Source organism: Hippocampus guttulatus, chromosome 17 (genome assembly GCF_054856545.1).
Source record: "Hippocampus guttulatus isolate MCC_2025c chromosome 17, RoL_Hgut_1.0, whole genome shotgun sequence".
NCBI classification, from domain to species: domain Eukaryota; kingdom Metazoa; phylum Chordata; class Actinopteri; order Syngnathiformes; family Syngnathidae; genus Hippocampus; species Hippocampus guttulatus.
In genome coordinates, this window is record NC_141277.1 from 9,381,362 (window position 1) to 9,397,500 (window position 16,139).

At 45.2% G+C, this 16,139-nt stretch overlaps 3 protein-coding genes across 4 annotated transcripts in view; 1 reads left to right on the top strand and 2 right to left on the bottom strand.

Annotated features, from left to right (window-relative positions):
- Positions 1-1,948: 1,948 nt before the first annotated feature.
- On the top strand, positions 1,949-5,712 carry LOC147192052 (syntaxin-2-like). Of its 2 annotated transcripts, XM_086135261.1 has the most exons (8): positions 1,953-2,283; positions 2,354-2,453; positions 2,726-2,800; positions 3,955-4,028; positions 4,182-4,290; positions 4,533-4,606; positions 4,701-4,841; positions 4,947-5,712. In XM_086135261.1, exons 1-8 carry the CDS (start codon positions 2,233-2,235, stop codon positions 5,169-5,171), a joined length of 849 nt encoding a protein of 282 aa, XP_085991387.1. In that variant the 5' UTR covers positions 1,953-2,232; the 3' UTR covers positions 5,172-5,712. The 2 variants fall into 2 exon arrangements, with proteins under 2 accessions (XP_085991388.1, XP_085991387.1); XM_086135262.1 differs by lacking the exon at positions 2,726-2,800 and having other exon boundaries at positions 1,949-2,283.
- A 1,003-nt stretch (positions 5,713-6,715) lies between these two features.
- pgam2 (phosphoglycerate mutase 2 (muscle)) lies at positions 6,716-9,529 on the bottom strand. Its single transcript, XM_086135264.1, has 3 exons — positions 8,572-9,529; positions 8,304-8,484; positions 6,716-7,175 (listed from the first exon to the last, which is right to left on the bottom strand). The coding sequence occupies exons 1-3, from the start codon at positions 8,986-8,988 to the stop codon at positions 7,006-7,008; spliced, it is 768 nt and encodes a 255-aa protein (XP_085991390.1). The 5' UTR covers positions 8,989-9,529; the 3' UTR covers positions 6,716-7,005.
- Positions 9,530-11,414: 1,885 nt separating this feature from the next.
- nefma (neurofilament medium chain a) overlaps positions 11,415-16,139 on the bottom strand; it is a 5,610-nt gene continuing 885 nt past the window's right edge. Inside the window, exons 1-3 of the mRNA XM_086135707.1 lie at positions 15,874-16,139; positions 15,194-15,318; positions 11,415-13,902 (exon numbers count right to left, since the gene is read on the bottom strand). The exon at positions 15,874-16,139 is cut by the window's right edge and continues 885 nt beyond it. Coding sequence (XP_085991833.1) covers positions 12,237-13,902; positions 15,194-15,318; positions 15,874-16,139 — 2,057 coding nt within the window. The 3' untranslated portion in view covers positions 11,415-12,236. The remainder of the gene's footprint in view (positions 13,903-15,193; positions 15,319-15,873) is intronic.

Below are 16,139 nucleotides of genomic sequence, written 5' to 3' on the forward strand. Positions count from 1 at the left end.
TCAGTGTATTTGCAATTTTTGTCCCCGGCAGGCTGGTACCATATCATCCCCTGGCTTGAATATTCTCAACAGACGTATTGTTACGCTTGCAGACATTTTAGCCCTCCTAATACTGTTTTTTTCTCATCACTGTAATGTTATGACTACAATTTCAAAGTCTGAAGAAATAAAAAGTCAAATAAGATTTCGAATCTGTCTTTTTAGCCCTGGGTTGAATGTGCCCCCCCATCAAAACCCCTGGCCCCAGCCCGGCCCCCTCAGTGAAATTGATCCAGAACCGCCCCTGCAAGAGGGAAATGACGACGACGAAAAAGACAGAGAGTCATAATCGACAATTCATGGATTTGTTCATTTCTGGGGGAATACGTACAGACAAGCCATAAATTTGAAGTAGTTTCAGAAACATGCTTTGTTTCAATTCCGTTGTGGTCAACTTCCTGCAATGGCATGCTAGGAATGTTTCTCGACATTACCGGAACTGCCATTTCCTTCTACGGTGTCTCAGGAAACAAGATGAAACACTTGCAAACTATAGAGAAACATTTCGACGCGGCCCTTTACGCACGTGTTGCCCATTATGACAAAAAAAAAAGTTATGCTTATCTGACATATGAGCACAACAAAACCGTTTCCCTCTCTATTTTCAACTCTGTGGCAAAAATGAATACCGTACCGCGTATTAAGCAGCTGGCACCACTTTGGAATTCGCATTACTACTCGACTTTACTTTTCTGAACCGCTCATCCATGAAAAACAGTCAAACACTACCACCATCTATAGGACACGTACTGCTGAAATTTCACTACAGCTGTTTAAATGTTCACTTCTTGCAGTAGCAGCGGGAATTCAGAATCATGTAAACATTATTTTAAATGATTACAACGTGGATTCACATGCATCACTGAACATAATGGGACTCAGCATCCTATCCGCATGATTTGTCATGCCAAGTTGAGCAACTCTAGTCCCGCACCGGCAAAACTGAAGGAACACTTCTTGATTCCGATTTTTATTTTTCAGTAATGAAGGGGTTCGATGAATGTGCATATGAGCTGGTTGGGTTCCGTACCTCTAATAAGTTTAAGAACCACTGCTCTAGTCTAGACTCTATGTCACTTAATTCTTTTGAGGTTGCATGGACAATAAATCTGCTTTTTGCTCTCGCTGTTGGTCCTCATTCTGTCGTCTCTCACGTTTAAAGTGAGAGTGGGAGTCGGTGATAAAGGCAAAAATGCCTTATCAGAAAACGAAATTACTCTCCAGCTCATTGTGAAAATAATAATGCAGTCTTAACTTTCGCCAGAGGGGGTCGCTGTAACTGGCAAAATGAACTACAGTATAATTTTAAATCAAATGATGCAAAATGGTTCGGTACTTCTGCGATTGGCTGGCAACCAGTTCAGAGTGTACCTCGCCGACTGCCTGGAGACAAATGGGGTAGGGTCAAGCACACCCGCGGCACTGGTGAGAATAAGCAGATCAGAAGATGGTTCGGTGGGTTCGGTTATTCACAAAAGCTTCATTTCTATATACTGTATATTATATATATTATCCACTGTCCATAACGGCAGCAACATTTCATTTTACAGCAACAGGCTACTGTCGCAGTTTAAAGATTGTGAAAAGACACTCGTGTTTCACACAAGGCTACAGAGTTTTAAAATAATTTTAAAAAGACCACTTTCGTCCTTTCTAAATAATTGTTCACAAGAAACAGATGTTGGTGCCGTGCATGAAAAAGGCATTGCAAACGTGAGTTGTTCTGACGTCATCTACCGCTAACCCCGCCCCTTACTCGATCCGCTCACAGGTGAAAATTATGAAACAAAACCAAATTTTAAAAAAGGCTTGAGTTTCCATAACTTCTTTCTGACGCAATTATGTTTGATATGCTTCACACTGGTCAAAAAATTGGTGTTCATTTTCTACATTTTTCACTGTGAAGGCAACAAGTTTACGGAAGTCGTGTCCTTTGTTTGCCTTTTATCGCGGCCGCACGCTCACATGAACGCGCTCGTGTGCAGGTGACGGGAATCCACATTTTAATGTCTTATTGACTCTGTAGGGCTCTGTTATAACGACAGCTAAGTTGTTTTTTTTTGGTACGCCGAAGAAAGCGTCGTCAAAAGAGGGTCGCATCTGGCTTCCCTGTCTGGTGTAACAGGTGGTGCTATTTAGACTACGGCTGTATTTGCTCCTTTCCAGCTGCAACGAAGACAGGATTCGGTGATTATGGCACATGCAGCCAGAGGCAAAGTCGTCATGGATGAGTTTTTCAAAACGGTTCGTCTGCAGCTGTTCGTGTTTTTCCTCTTTTGTCTCTTCAGCTGTCTTGACATTTATGTGTGTACAGGTTGAGGAATTGAGGAGCCTCATACAGAAGATATCCTGCCAAGTCGACGAAGTGGAGAAAAGACAAAGTTCCCTTCTTGCCTCCTCAAACGCAGACAAGAGTAAGTGATGTGTTTTTGTGTATGTTTTCCTCACATTGACGCTCCAAGAAATGATTCAACCAACAGCCACAGACTTGTTGAATGACGTCAACTGAAGTTAAGAGCTTGTGTGTTGGTTACAAAAAAAAATATTCATTCGTCTTTTTCTTCTTCGTCAACGCTTGTTTGCACTTACCTTGTTGATGCTTAATTGCACGTAGAGACTACATGAAAACAAACTCGAAGCATTGAGTCCACTGGCTTGTACTGTCATCACTGTTGTGCTCTGACAGGATGCAGAGAAGAGCTGGAGCTACTAAACACCAAAATCAAGACAGATGCAAAATTGTTCCAAGCCAAGTTAAAGAGTGGGTGCCATTTTTGCTTTCAGTAGACTTCAAGTGGTTGGTGTCAATTTCAGTATATCCTGCAGCGGTGACTTGGAATGGTACATTTTGGTGCAGTAAACATGTGTTGTATTTGACATATGGTCAGTCACAAAGCAACTAAACAATAACTAGCTTGCTTTAGCACTAATAACAGGTGCATATTTAAATGGGGGCGGCCCGGTAGTCCAGTGGTTAGCACGTCGACTTCACAGTGCAGAGGTACCGGGTTCGATTCCAGCTACGGCCTCCCTGTGTGGAGTTTGCATGTTCTCCCCGGGCCTGCGTGGGTTTTCTCCGGGTGCTCCGGTTTCCTCCCACATTCCAAAAACATGCATGGCAGGCTGATTGAACACTCTAAATTGTCCTTAGATGTGAGTGCGGGCGTGCATGGTTGTTTGTCTCTGTGTGCCCTGCGATTGGCTGGCAACCAATTCGGGGTGTCCCCCGCCTACTGCCCGAAGACAGCTGGGATAGGCTCCAGCACCCCCCGCCACCCTAATGAGGATGAAGCGGTTCGGAAGATGAATGAATGAATGAATATTTAAATGGTCATTAATTTCATTAGTTTGATTCAAAAATTGAAACGCGTGTATTTTTTTAAAAATAAACTAATATTCTCTTGGGATGGTGAATTTTGCATTTTCCTTTGCTGTAAATTATAATCATCGTAATTGTAAGAAAAATCTGTCTTTAAAAAAATGTAAATAAAATTAAATATTCCAGGTTGTGTAGTGTCCCAAAATGAATAAAATGTTTGAAAATATTCATTTGAGATGCACCTGTAGATTTCTCAGGGTGGGATATGCTGACTGCTACAATGCTAACACTCAGGATTCACATTATTAGTAAATATACTCGTTGCGTCATGGCCTTACGTAATGCAGCAAATGGGCCGTTTGTTCAAAAATGCGCATGTGCTTGCAAGGCGTCATTGTTTACGACCGTAACCAACGTTGCTTTGCACTTGCGCATATTCTTGGTGCCAATATTTGTTTTGCAAATAGTGCAGCCAGACAAGGAAAACGAGCTCGTAGCTCATCATTTGTCCGTGCCCTGCCTGCAAAGCACCGCAACTTTGTGAATGTTTCAAGTTAAAACCAGCCAAAGTTACAGAATGAATGTGTTTCTCTTAGCACTGCAAGATGATTTCCCAGCGGACTGCAGTGGCAACGGTGCCTCCGTGATGCAACGCATGAACAGCAATCAGGTTCTTTTTTGTTTTTTTAATTGATGTATTGATCGCACATGAGCCAGGTGCACGGTTAAAGTCACGAGCACCAATGGACAACAGGTGATGCGCTTTGGTGAGCCCTCCCCAACCCAGTTATGTCTTCTTAACTGCTGTCGTCCTTGATGCCAGCATGCACACCTGACTCGCTGCTTTGCCGAGCTCATGACGAGTCACCACAACGCACAAGTGACCTTCAGAGAGAAATGCAAAGCCCGTATTCAGAGACAACTGCAGATTGGTGAGTGTGTGTGGGTGTGGGGGGGGGGGGGGGGTTCATTTTTCCGGCCAAAGTCTAGCGCCGTATAAAAGTATTGCTTTGGCATCTGGGTGCCAACCCACTAAGTGGAAGTGAGGGACGTCGCTTAATTCATTCAGGCCATCGCCGTGTTTACGACGGGAGTGCTTTGCTGCCATTTTATGGCGTTTATAGGCAACAATCATAAATGCCTTGAGTTGAATGTGTTTTTGTCTCCTGCTCAGTGGACAAAGTGACCACAGATGAGGAGTTGGAGGAGATGCTGAACTGCCACAGCGTGACCATCTTCATATCTGATGTGAGCTGCACACTTGGAACATCTGAGACGTTACCATCTCAAATGTCAAAAGGATGAAATGTTAAAAAAAAAATTCTCTCTTCTTGCTTTCCAGGTCGTCGACTCTGGCGCTTCTCTCTCGAGCAAGGCCCTGAGCGAGATCAAGTCTCGTCACGAGGACATAATTCACCTGGAGGCAACCATCCGACTGCTGCACGACATCCTGGCTGACACCGCCATGCTTCTGGAGAGTCAGGTGTGATGGACATCATAAACTGGTTATCTCTTGCGATAAGATCTCAAAAGGATCATGGGCGTTCAGTTAAGCCGTTAGTTGTGGGTTTTTTTTACCTTCCACCAGGGGGAGTTGGTGAACAGCATAGAAAAGAATGTGGCAAGTGCCGCAGAATATGTGGAAGAGTCGCGAGAAGAGACGCTCAAAGCAGTGACGTACAAGAAGAACCCTTACAAGATAGTGTCCCTGCCGAGATTCTTCAAGTCCTTCAGGAGGAAAAGGGAAGCCAACACAGTCACAGGGCCAAACAGCTCAGACCAAAACCACAATGACAGAAACAATGCTGACTAAACCCTGACAACACCATGACTCACACGTTCAACCACACCGGTCAAAATACTCCTTTTGAAATTAAATAGTCACCGTAGTCCTATTGAAAGACGCATGAATCAAGGTGGTTAAGGCCAAGTTTAGAAAACAACAAAAATATATATGTTGTTTAAGAATACAAAACGCTCCTTTCCCATTTCAAAACAAGAGCCGTTGGAGACCATTGGCCTCCACCAAGGTCAAATTTTAGGGAGGATGTGGATTTATGCGCCGTCGCTGTGAGTGAGACCCGCAAGCTGCAAAAAAAAAAATCAACCTGGAGGTCTGTGATACCACTGTCTGGCCAATAGGTGGCGGAAGAACACAAGCACAGCGAGGCGAGGCCACGTCACCTTCCGCAAGTGTTTTTTTGCAACGCATATGGGTTGCTCCCTGTGGTCCCTAAATATAATTATATAGCCTGTCATTCAGGTCTACAAATCAGCTCCTAATTCCGTTTGTGACCTGTTACATTTTAATTTCAGTCATGATGGAATGCATGTACTTTAATTGGGGGGGGGGGGGGCAAATAAAACACTTGCTTCTTGAGCGTGTCGTTACCTGAAACGTTCAACTCGTAATACAGGAGATGTCATCCCACCAAGAGTGAAATTATTATTCCTTTGCAGTGTCCCGTTACAATAGTTCTACCGTGTCCAGCCATTGTCTGCCTCCGCTCCTTGATGTAAGACCAGCACTGCAGTAACTCAGTTTCATGGCAGCGATCAGCCTTGTCCCTGCATCGTGGGAATGCTGCCAGGTTGAACCGAGTGACTCCTCTCCCTTCTCATCTCAAAGCGCCCTGGCTAAGATTTCACAGCAGTTTGCTGAAGGCTCCTGTTTTAAATGGGGAGCAAATGAAGCAAAATATGAGGTGGACGATGTACTGTACTGGCTCGAATATAAGACGGCCCTGATTATAAGACGACCCCCTCTTTTTTAAGACTCAAGTTTGAAAAAAGACTTTTTGAACACCAAATACATTTTTATACAGAAAATAATTACAGTACATCTGAAACAAATCATTATAACGATATATTTGAGAGAAGAAGCATGTTATTTTGCCTCATTCAAATCTTAATATCTGAACATTTAAATATGTAAACTAAAATGCGATCACATTCGTAAATGAATGGCTTCTGGTTTTTGAAATGTAAATTACATCATAACTTCTCAGCTGCTGGTTAACCTGGCCAATCTTCGACCCACTTTTCTCCAGATTGTCGCTACGTTTCTCCATTTTCTGATATCTCTTCTATTATTTTCTTCTCTTTTCTTTTTTACCGCTTTTTTTTTATTCTTCGTGTTACCGCTATTTTTATTTTTATTCTTCGTGACAGGTTCACTTTGGCCTTGGGAGTCAAGTTCAGCATTCGCTTCAATGATATCTGGCGCCATCTAGCGTCGTGAATGGGTATAATGTTTAGAACCCGAATATAAGACAACCCCCACTTTTTCAGTCTTATTTCAATACAAAAAACACCGTCTTGTATTCGGGCCAATACGGTAACAGGAATAATATACCGGTAACCTGGAAAGAGGCATTTAATTGTATTGGACTTCCAAAAGGAAACTGACTTTTTTTTTTTCTGTATAAAACTCGGTTTCTTTATTGGTGGTGACAACTTAAAACAACTGAGCGATGTGCACTGCTTGAGATGGTCGTGTATATTGTAGGCCTGTTTTTAAGTTGACAGGTCGTCCTTATCAAGACCCAAGTGTCCCCATGTTGAAATGGACTACAAAGAGGGATGGATGTTCAAATGGGAGCTAAGGACCGTCTCTGTTTGTCTGCCTCTCACTCTCAGCAAAGCTCTCACTTCTTCACTTTGCCCTGGGCAGCCACGGCCTCCATGGCCTTCCTCACGGTCTCCTCGTCGCCCAAGAAGGACATGGGCTTCACGGGCTTCAGGTTAGCATCCAGCTCGTACACGATGGGAATTCCCGTGGGAAGGTTGAGCTCCATGATGGCGGCATCAGACATACCTGAGAAAACGCACGCACGGGGTCAAGTGAGCGTCCTCAAAATATGCGTTGTGCACAGTCTACAGCAATTTCCATTCAAACATCTTTTAATGTTAATGTGTGCTTGGGATCCTATTGCACTCATTAGAAGTCACTCAGTAGAAGTAAATGTATCTGGAAGGCGTTCTTTTACAGTACACTTTAGCTTGCTGGAAAGCGGTCATATACAATTCCAGAAAAATGGCATATGAATTTAAGATTGGGGTGTGACACTTATAAACATTCTATAAAAGCACAAAGTTAGCAATGTTTATTTATTTATTTAATTATTTTAAACCAAAGTTGTTGGAACGCTAGTGTAGAGGGTAGCATGTCTGCCTCATTGTTGAGAGGTTCTGGGTTTGAATCCCAACTCAGGCAAATGTGACTTTGCAATTTTTCTCTCTCGCTCTCTTTTTTTTTTTTTTTTTGGTGTGGCTTTCACTTGCATGCTAGGTTCTCGAAATTGTCCATAGGTGTGAATGTGAGTTGAAATAGTTATGGGCTGGCAACAAGTCCAGGGTGTACCCCGCCACTTGCCCAGAGTCAGCTGACACAGGCTCCAGCTCACCCGTGACCCTCATGAGGACAAGCGCTTTGCAAAATGGCTGGATGGAAGTCATCAGTCTAACTGTCAATCTGACCATTTATAAGGCTTAATTCTGCCACTTTAAACAATAGAAATAGTTAGCAGGAAGACAAAGTCCAATGCTATTTAGACTTCAAATGTACTTTAATGCTTGTGCCTTGAGGGACATAAATGGACTCTTACTGTCCCTTATTTTTGTCTGCCTTGAGCGACATTTCATTTTGCCGTTGTAGCTTTCCGCATGTGTAAGTCTTTCCAATCGCTCCTGAAAACCTTTCGACATAAAGGTCACGACTGTAATGGGAACCAGGCTTGTGACCCCCTCTCTTGTCCCCAGAGCCCACGGCTGCTATTTATATACTGTATGTGTGTGTGTGTGTGTGTGTGTGTGTGTGAGACTGTCTTTTTGTGTCCTTGTGTCTGTGAGTGCGTTTGCCAGAATGACTTTATCCATGATGGCGCAAGACTCTTTGACATCTACACGTAACCGTCAATTTATTTTGTCCTTGTTTTGTGCTCACCTTCAAGGTGCTTGACGATTCCCCGCAAGCTGTTGCCATGGGCGGCGATGATAACGTTTTTTCCGGCTTTGATTTCAGGCACGATGACGTCGTTCCAGAAAGGCAGCGCACGGGCGATGGTGTCCTTCAGCGACTCGCACGTCGGCAGCTCGCCAGGCTTCAGGTTCTTGTAGCGTCTGGACTGGAGGTCGAGTCCACGGCGCGCCACGATTTAGCGCACATTTCAAGCAAGCACCTAATTTTATACTTGAATTTTCTGTTGGCTCACCTCGCTGATGATGGAGTGGTAAGGGTGGTCCTTCTCCATGGGTGGAGGTGGGATGTCGAAGGAACGACGCCAGATCTTCACCTGCTCCTCGCCATGTTTGGCGGCTGTCTCGGCCTTGTTGAGACCGGTGAGGCCCCCGTAGTGGCGCTCATTGAGGCGCCACGTACGGATCACGGGCAGCCACATCTGGTCCGTGCCCTCCATGATGGTCCACAAGGTCTTGACTGCACGTTTGAGCACAGAGGTGTAGCAGATGTCGAACTTCATGCCGGCGTCTTTGATTGCCTTGGCTCCTCGCGTCGCCTCCTCCACGCCCTTCTCGCTGAGATCGGCGTCGAACCAGCCGCAGAAGCGGTTCTCCTGGTTCCAGGCGCTCTCCCCGTGGCGGACGATCACCAGGCGATGAACAGCGGCCATGTTCGAAGCGACTTGACGTGACCCTCAGTCCTTCTAAGTTGTGCACACACTCCGGCTGACCCAAAGTGAGGCCCGCCTGACATTCCACTTGGCTTTTATAGCAGCGCGAGGGCAGGCCCCAAGTGACTGGCAAGCCCCCTTCATGTTCCACCTGTGGGAGACTTTTCCCGACCGCGATGGACACACCCACTCGGCCAATAGGAGTAGACGCTTCAATGTGCTGCTTAGGAAGGCCAGGGGTTAGCTATTGAGCCAAAATAGCAACATGACTTTTCAAGTGAGGTCTGCCGAACAAAAGTGTAAAGATCGGACACGACGCTCTTGGCTTCAGATAGTTGAACTCTGGTGAAAAGTGACCGAGATTGCTGTGATATTTGGTCAGCTTTATGCTGCAACGGGAGTCTGTTAAGTTCCAGCGTAAAGTTTCAGCGTGCAGGACAGAGCGTGTACAAGGTTGGGATTCCGTGGATGACACGACATATACTTTGAATCGTGGAGAGATGCAGAATGTCGCGGAAACGTGTCACGGCATCGGACCGGATGCTTCATTCACGTCTCATATGCAAGTGATACAATATTGCAATCACATATTCTGAAATAAAATTGCTCATGTTCTTACGAGGATAGTTATGCGAAGATTTGACACAGATCGAGACGTATACATTCATCAAAGTGAATGACACTTTTATCATTTGCAGCGGTGACACTTGCTGCATTGCAGGTTGTCTCGTTTAGAGATATGATATTGATGCAAGTGCAGCTCGACACCGCTGTAACATTACAACTACAATCATCATAGCTCAGTTTGTGCACTGACAGATGATTTGACGCGCGTTATTTATTATTACGTTATCCTTGGGTGTCAAAGTGAATCCTATATTATGACCAGTTGTATTTTTAGCGGTTAACGCCAAATTCGATGCACTTTTTTTTCTGCTGTCTTTCACCTCCCAACCCCCCCCCCCCCCCCCCCCCCAAAAATAAATTGAGATGTTAAGAATCTGCATGTGTATACCCTGCTTTGATGTAATGTAGAAAAAACCACGACGGTACCTTGCAGGATCTCTGTGAGGATTAGTTGCTGACTGAGTTGTAGGGAGAGGGCAGAAAAAGCACAAAGGATGAAAGCAGCGGGAGAGTGCCGCAGGCTGCTCCTGCCCTGCTTGCTGCAGGCTGCTGAATGCAGAGTCATCGTTGACTGCAGGCGAATCAAGTGCACGAACTCGTTGAGAAGCACACTTCAAAGAAAGCCGCATTGCCACGTTTACAATTGAAATGCTCCATGTCGACTTGTACGTCCTGGCAATGTTGTTCGTGTGTGATTTTTTTTTCAAATTCAATTTAGGATGCCACTGCAAAAGTCAGAGCGGCATCTGGTCCAGACCAGACAGGAAACGGCACCACCTGAAGGGAAAACAGGACCATCTCATTATCGTGATGGCTCTGGAAATTGAGATTGCAGGATGCAGGTGATGCAAAAGCAGTATAATGGATCGTTTTTTTTACTACATTTTTTAAAATCAGAGAGGCAAGTACATTTTTTCATGGATTCCAAATGTGCCCTCATTTCTTCTCTAGCGTGTCAGGTTTTCACGATAAGAATCATTTGGAATACATTTCGTAATATTTATGAATTAAGGGTTAGGTTCAGCAACGGGTGAACGTTTTTTTTTCTCCCTGAAATGTCACATCTGTCAATTACAATGAACAATGGCATTTTTCAGAATCAAAGTCACTATCGCCCCGTTGCAGCCACACCCAGTAAACAGAGGCCGTCCCCTCTCCCCACTCGTCCAGGGATGAAGAGGTGGTGAAGGGCAAACAAGGTCACGAAAGAGCAGCAGGGAAGTGAAGAGAAGCAAAAAGAGGTGAGAGGGGCGGGGGCAGTGCACCTTCTTATAATTATTGCAATAAAATCCTTCATGTGTTTGTGACCACTATTAAGAAAAACGAAATCCTATAGGGGGAGAAAGAGGCATGCCGAAAACATATCGCGCAATGCATCTGGAGTTGTATAGTTGTAGCTATAGCACAAGCAGGCAAAAAATAAATAAAATAAAAAATAACACGATGAGAAAGAAAGGAAAAAAATAGCCTGGTCATGACACACGAGGTGCTGTTTTCTAAACCTTTTCATCTTTTGAAGTGATTTTCAAAATGTGCCTTGCTGGCTCCCTCTACAGTTCAGTTGTATTTCACTTCAATGTTTTCTTTCTTCCCATTTCCGAACTGTCTGTTTGGAATGAACCAATCATAATCAAATTCATATATGACAGGAATCAGCAATGCACCTGCCATCATTTAAAGTGCGTCTGATAAACCCCAAATATACTTTAGCTGTTCTAGCAAAATCAATTTTTGTTCTGTTCAATGTTTGTTCAAATGCTGACACAGCAGTACAAAAAAAAAGACAGGAAAAGGTGGTGTTTAACTTCATGATGACGTTTATTGAGCAAATGCGGCTGGGAAATCGTCGGTGATGAGTAAGGTGATGGGACTGCAAACGAGTAGCACCTCATATAGTTTCCATCTTTCATTTCAAGTCGGGTTCCTATGCATACACAAGAGTGCAAGACCCGAAGCACGAGCACAGTATTTTTCTGCGTTTGCACCCGGGTTAAAAATAACGGATTCAAAAGCATGATTTTAAGGCTAGCGCTTTGTCCGGCTTCGTTGGGAACTGCATGTGGTCGTTTGAGCGTCCTGTTGTCATTCGCCGCGGCAGCTTTGCCGTTTCTTTTTTGGCTGAGTTGCTATGTTCACGTTAGGAATAAGGCTACTTCAGCACGGCATGTGCGTGCGTGGAAAGGAGCCCCACCCACCCCCATCCGCCCCCACCGACATCATCCTTCCCTCATTTACTTACGCTCCAAAAAAAAAAAAGTCATCCCATAATAGTGAATCCTCAAGCATACAGCATCTTCTCTCTTGACCATACATACATAGGAGAGGAAAGCGCCCTCCTTCCCGGCCCCTGAGCTCCAGCATGCAAAGCCCCACCCACCCCCGAAAACCGCAATCCCATCAGTTGAACTGCGGCAGGAACGGAAAAAGAGAAAGATGCCCCCTGCCCCCGCTGCGTCTGCAAACATGCACTTCTAACATTTGTAGCGTTTGGCTTCTCTCTAAGGTTTGTGTATGTTTTATTAAGTCGCTCTAGCTGTATGGTGTTCTCTTATGTTAGTTCTGCTTGATTGCTTGTTCGTCACGCCGACCGCCGCCGTCCGTCCACGTTGAGCCCCGCCTCCTCAATCGCCTTCCGTCACCTGCTTGATGGACTGGCTGGAGTGCTTCTCCGTCTTGATGGTGGAGACGAACTTCTCCTGCAGCACGTCCTCAACTTCCTTCACCGTCTCGGTAACCGTGACGGACTTAGTGACCTGCTGCAAGCCGTCGCCCCCCGTGGTGATGGTCTCTACCGTTTTGGTGATCACCACCTTCTGGCTGCCGTCGTCCTTGACGGGGCTCTCGTCCACACCGTTGATGATCACGTCGGTCCCCTCGACCCGCTTTTTCTCCTCTTCCTTCGGGCTGCTCTTGTCCACGTCACCATTCATGGCGGCGTCTTTCGTCTTCTTGTCGTCTGTGGTGTCACTCTTTATGTCTTCGGCAGGTTTGGAGGTATCAGGTTGAGTCGATTCAGTCTTTGGCGAGTCCGGTTTTGCTGATTCAGATTTAGGGGACTCTGCGTTTGGGGAGCCAGCCTTTGGTGAGTCTTCCTTGGGGGATCCGGGCTTGGGAGATTCAGATTTAGGGGACTCCTCTTTTGGGGAGCCAGCCTTCGGTGAGTCTTTTGTCGGGGATGCAGCCTTGGTGGCTTCCGGTTTTGGGGACTCTGCTTTTGGGGGAGTAGTTTTAGGAGAGGTTTCTTTGGGGGATCCAGGCTTGGGAGATTCTGATTTAGGGGACTCTGCCTTAGGTGATTCTGGCTTTGGGGATTCTGTCTTGGGGGAACCAGCTTTTGGAGATTCTGTCTTAGGGGAAGGAGCTTTGGGGGATTCTGTTTTGGGGGAGCCAGCTTTTGGGGATTCAGATTTTGGGGAAGCAGCTTTTAATGATTCAGACTTTGGGGAACCAGCTTTTGGGGATTCAGACTTTGGAGAACCAGCTTTTGGGGATTCAGACTTTGGGGAACCAGCTTTTGGAGATTCTGGTTTAAGAGATGCTGGTTTTGTCAGTTCTTCAGGTTTTGCAGCTTCTGTTTTCTGAACGTGGACTTTGGCTACAATTGTTTCTGTCACAATGTCTTCAACGGCAACCTTCTCATCCTCTTTCTTCCCCTGGTCTGCATCTGCCTTTTCTTCCTCGTCGTCTCCATCTTTGGATGCTCTGTCTCCGTCCTCGGCGGCATCAGCTTCCTCTTCACTGGCCTCTTCCTCCTCTCCGGTCTTCACTTTCCCAGGAATGGTCTTGGACTCTTGAGATTTGGAGCACAGGACAGTTTCCTCTACCCCGTCCTCCTCATCGCCCGCCTCCTCCTCTTCTTTATTGTCCTCATCCTCCTCTTCTTCATTTTGCTCCTCATCACCTTCACCTGCCTCTTCTTCCTCCTCCCCATCCTCTTCATCATCCCCCTCTTCCTCTTTCGCCGGCGCCTTCAAACTCACTTTCGCACCAGTTGCAGCTACGACTTCCTCTTCCTCCACCTCGCCGTCCTCTTCACCTTCCTCTTCGTCCTCCTCGCCTCCGCTGCCGTCGAGTGTGGCCGAGAGCTTCTGGGCTATTTGATCCAGGGCGTCCTCCATGTCGGCCTTGTCATCCTCCACCCTGGTCTCCTCGATGATCTCCTCCACAAACTTGTGTTGCACCTTCATCCTGGGAGGTTCTGATTTGGTAATTGAGATTCTGCCGGATGAAACGGCTGGCCGATGGGCGAAGGTGCTGAAGTGGGTCTCCTCGCCCTCCAGGAGTTTCCTGACGGGATTGTGAATGAGTGCGTTACAAGGATTACCATTTGTCGAATTGTCTTTCGTTGACGATGTGAGAATCATTATAATCTCAAGGCTAATTAATTTAGACTGAATCAACAGTGCCTCTGTTGGTTGCGGCCAAGTGCATTCACTTCTTTTTCAGTTGATTCCGCCTTGCCGGCAGAATTCTTTTACCTGCTCACTAGTGGATTATACGCACAAAATAATAAACACTCGTGTCTGGTATGTATGTGTATAAATTACATACAGTGAGCACTGCATTAATACAAAATAAAATGTAACCAAAAAGCTTTACATATAACTTTTTTTTTGCCTCACTCTTTGAAATCCTTAATTCATAGTTCAGAGTCTCGAAATCCAATACTGTAATTATACGACAGCATTACTTTTTCTAACTTTGTCACATTTTGCGACATTGTTTGTTAACCCTTTCAGGGACTGCTTATCATGTTATCAGGTTACAGGGTGCATGAAAGGGTTCAAATAAGGATTTTTTTTCTCCCAGTGTCTCCTTTTTTGTTCGTCTTCATTTAAAAAAAAGTTTTCCTCTCTAGTTTCTTGTCTTAAAAAGGGCCATGGGTGCGCATTGCACTTCTTATGATACACTGACCTGAATCACTTCATGTGAAAGGAGACGCGAAGCTAGGCAAATCATGCGTTCTACAAACAGTGTAACAAATATAACGTCAAAAAGTTCGGAGTTCAGCTTGAATAATGATTTTTAGGCTGAAAAATGGATGAATGTGAGTTTTATTGCAGCTACAAGGTGCAACAGTCTTCTTTATCTGAATTGATGTAGCTCATAGCACCTTGTGCATCATTTTAACTCATCGTTTATTGAGTTTGCGTGGTCTCCCTGATATTTACTTGAAGTCTCTAAATTTGGAAAGGCTCCAGCTCACTAAGTTACTTTAAAAAAAAAAAATGTTTGTCTCTTTTTATATTGGCCTTGTTGCTAAGAAATGCCTGGTACTCTCTGCAGTTAAGTAAATAAACACACTTAGTTCCATTATGAGGAAATATATGTGTTTGCATATTGGATTTTGTTGTAGTGTTAGTCCTCCTTCGATTTAGATTAATTTGTCCTTTTTTGTTTGAATCACGGGTGAGTTGGACCATAAACCCCAGCTGAATAGAGGCAAATTTTGGAGTACCACCAGGACTAGTCGCGGGTCGATTGCAATTGAAAAATGACAGTTTTTGCCAAAACAAACATCTCGTGATTGCCTTTTCTCACTTCAAATGTGCTAAACGTGCAGCCGCGAATGTTTCACCTGTATGCAGCGATCTCAATGTCCAGGGCCATCTTGACATTGAGCAGATCCTGGTACTCGCGTAAATGACGCGCCATCTCCCATTTGGTGCTCTTGAGCTCATTGTCCAGCTGGTGGATGGTCTCCTGGAAAACATACACAAACATTGGATTTCATGGAAAATTGTATGCTTCTGTTTCAGGATTAGAGAAAGAATGAAAGAACGTGACTTTGAATTGAATAAATTCTGACGCAGATATTTAAATACTCCCAATGTCTCCTCTTTTCAATATATGCACCCCACCCTGGAGGAGAGGTGGTGTGACGCAAGGACGTGGCCAGTGAGGACATTGCGCCATGATTCTTACTCAGCAAAAAATTTCCAGCGCGAGAGTGAGGCCGAGAGATTGATTCTGTTGCAGTCCTTCCTTTTAACTCTTTCGCTAGACTTTAAAAGGAGTCACTGCAACGTTCCTTAAGGCATTAACCTATTTATAATTTCCTTTTTTTTTTTAATGACAGGAATGGAATAAAATTACACAAGCGTTGTACACGGGGCAATACTATTTACCCGTCACAGTAAGCACAAGGACTACATTGTTTTCAAGTGAATTTGTGCGCAGGCATAAGTGCAGTCAAGGCGTTCGTTACTTTAGAGGAATTGCGTTTTGTGGAAGCGCACGTCGCGGTGCTTTCATTACCTGCAGGCTGGCAAGGTCGCTGTTGTGGCGGTCCTCGATGTCGCCCAGCTGCCTCTCCAGGGATTCTCTGGTGCCGCGCACCGACTCCAACTCCACAGTCTTGGACTGCAGCTGGCGCCGGTAATCGCTGATCTCGTCGCGAGCGCTCTTGATGGCATCTTTGTTTTGCTCGGACGCCTCGTTCAACTTGGCGTAGTGGCACATGAACCAGCTCTCCACCTGCTCCAGGTTCTTGTCCGAGTGGCCCTCAAGCTCGCTGCGGATCT

Excerpts from the sequence above, each read along its gene's own strand:
- LOC147192052 (XM_086135261.1), top strand. The coding sequence starts at position 2,233 with ATGGCACATGCAGCCAGAGGCAAAGTCGTCATGGATGAGTTTTTCAAA. Across the intron at positions 2,284-2,353 it reads TGGATGAGTTTTTCAAAACG|GTTGAGGAATTGAGGAGCCT; the intron begins GTTCGTCTGCAG and ends ATGTGTGTACAG. Across the intron at positions 2,454-2,725 it reads CTCCTCAAACGCAGACAAGA|GATGCAGAGAAGAGCTGGAG; the intron begins GTAAGTGATGTG and ends GTGCTCTGACAG.
- pgam2 (XM_086135264.1), bottom strand. The coding sequence starts at position 8,988 with ATGGCCGCTGTTCATCGCCTGGTGATCGTCCGCCACGGGGAGAGCGCC. Across the intron at positions 8,485-8,571 it reads ACCACTCCATCATCAGCGAG|TCCAGACGCTACAAGAACCT; the intron begins GTGAGCCAACAG and ends CTCGACCTCCAG. Across the intron at positions 7,176-8,303 it reads AATCGTCAAGCACCTTGAAG|GTATGTCTGATGCCGCCATC; the intron begins GTGAGCACAAAA and ends GCGTTTTCTCAG.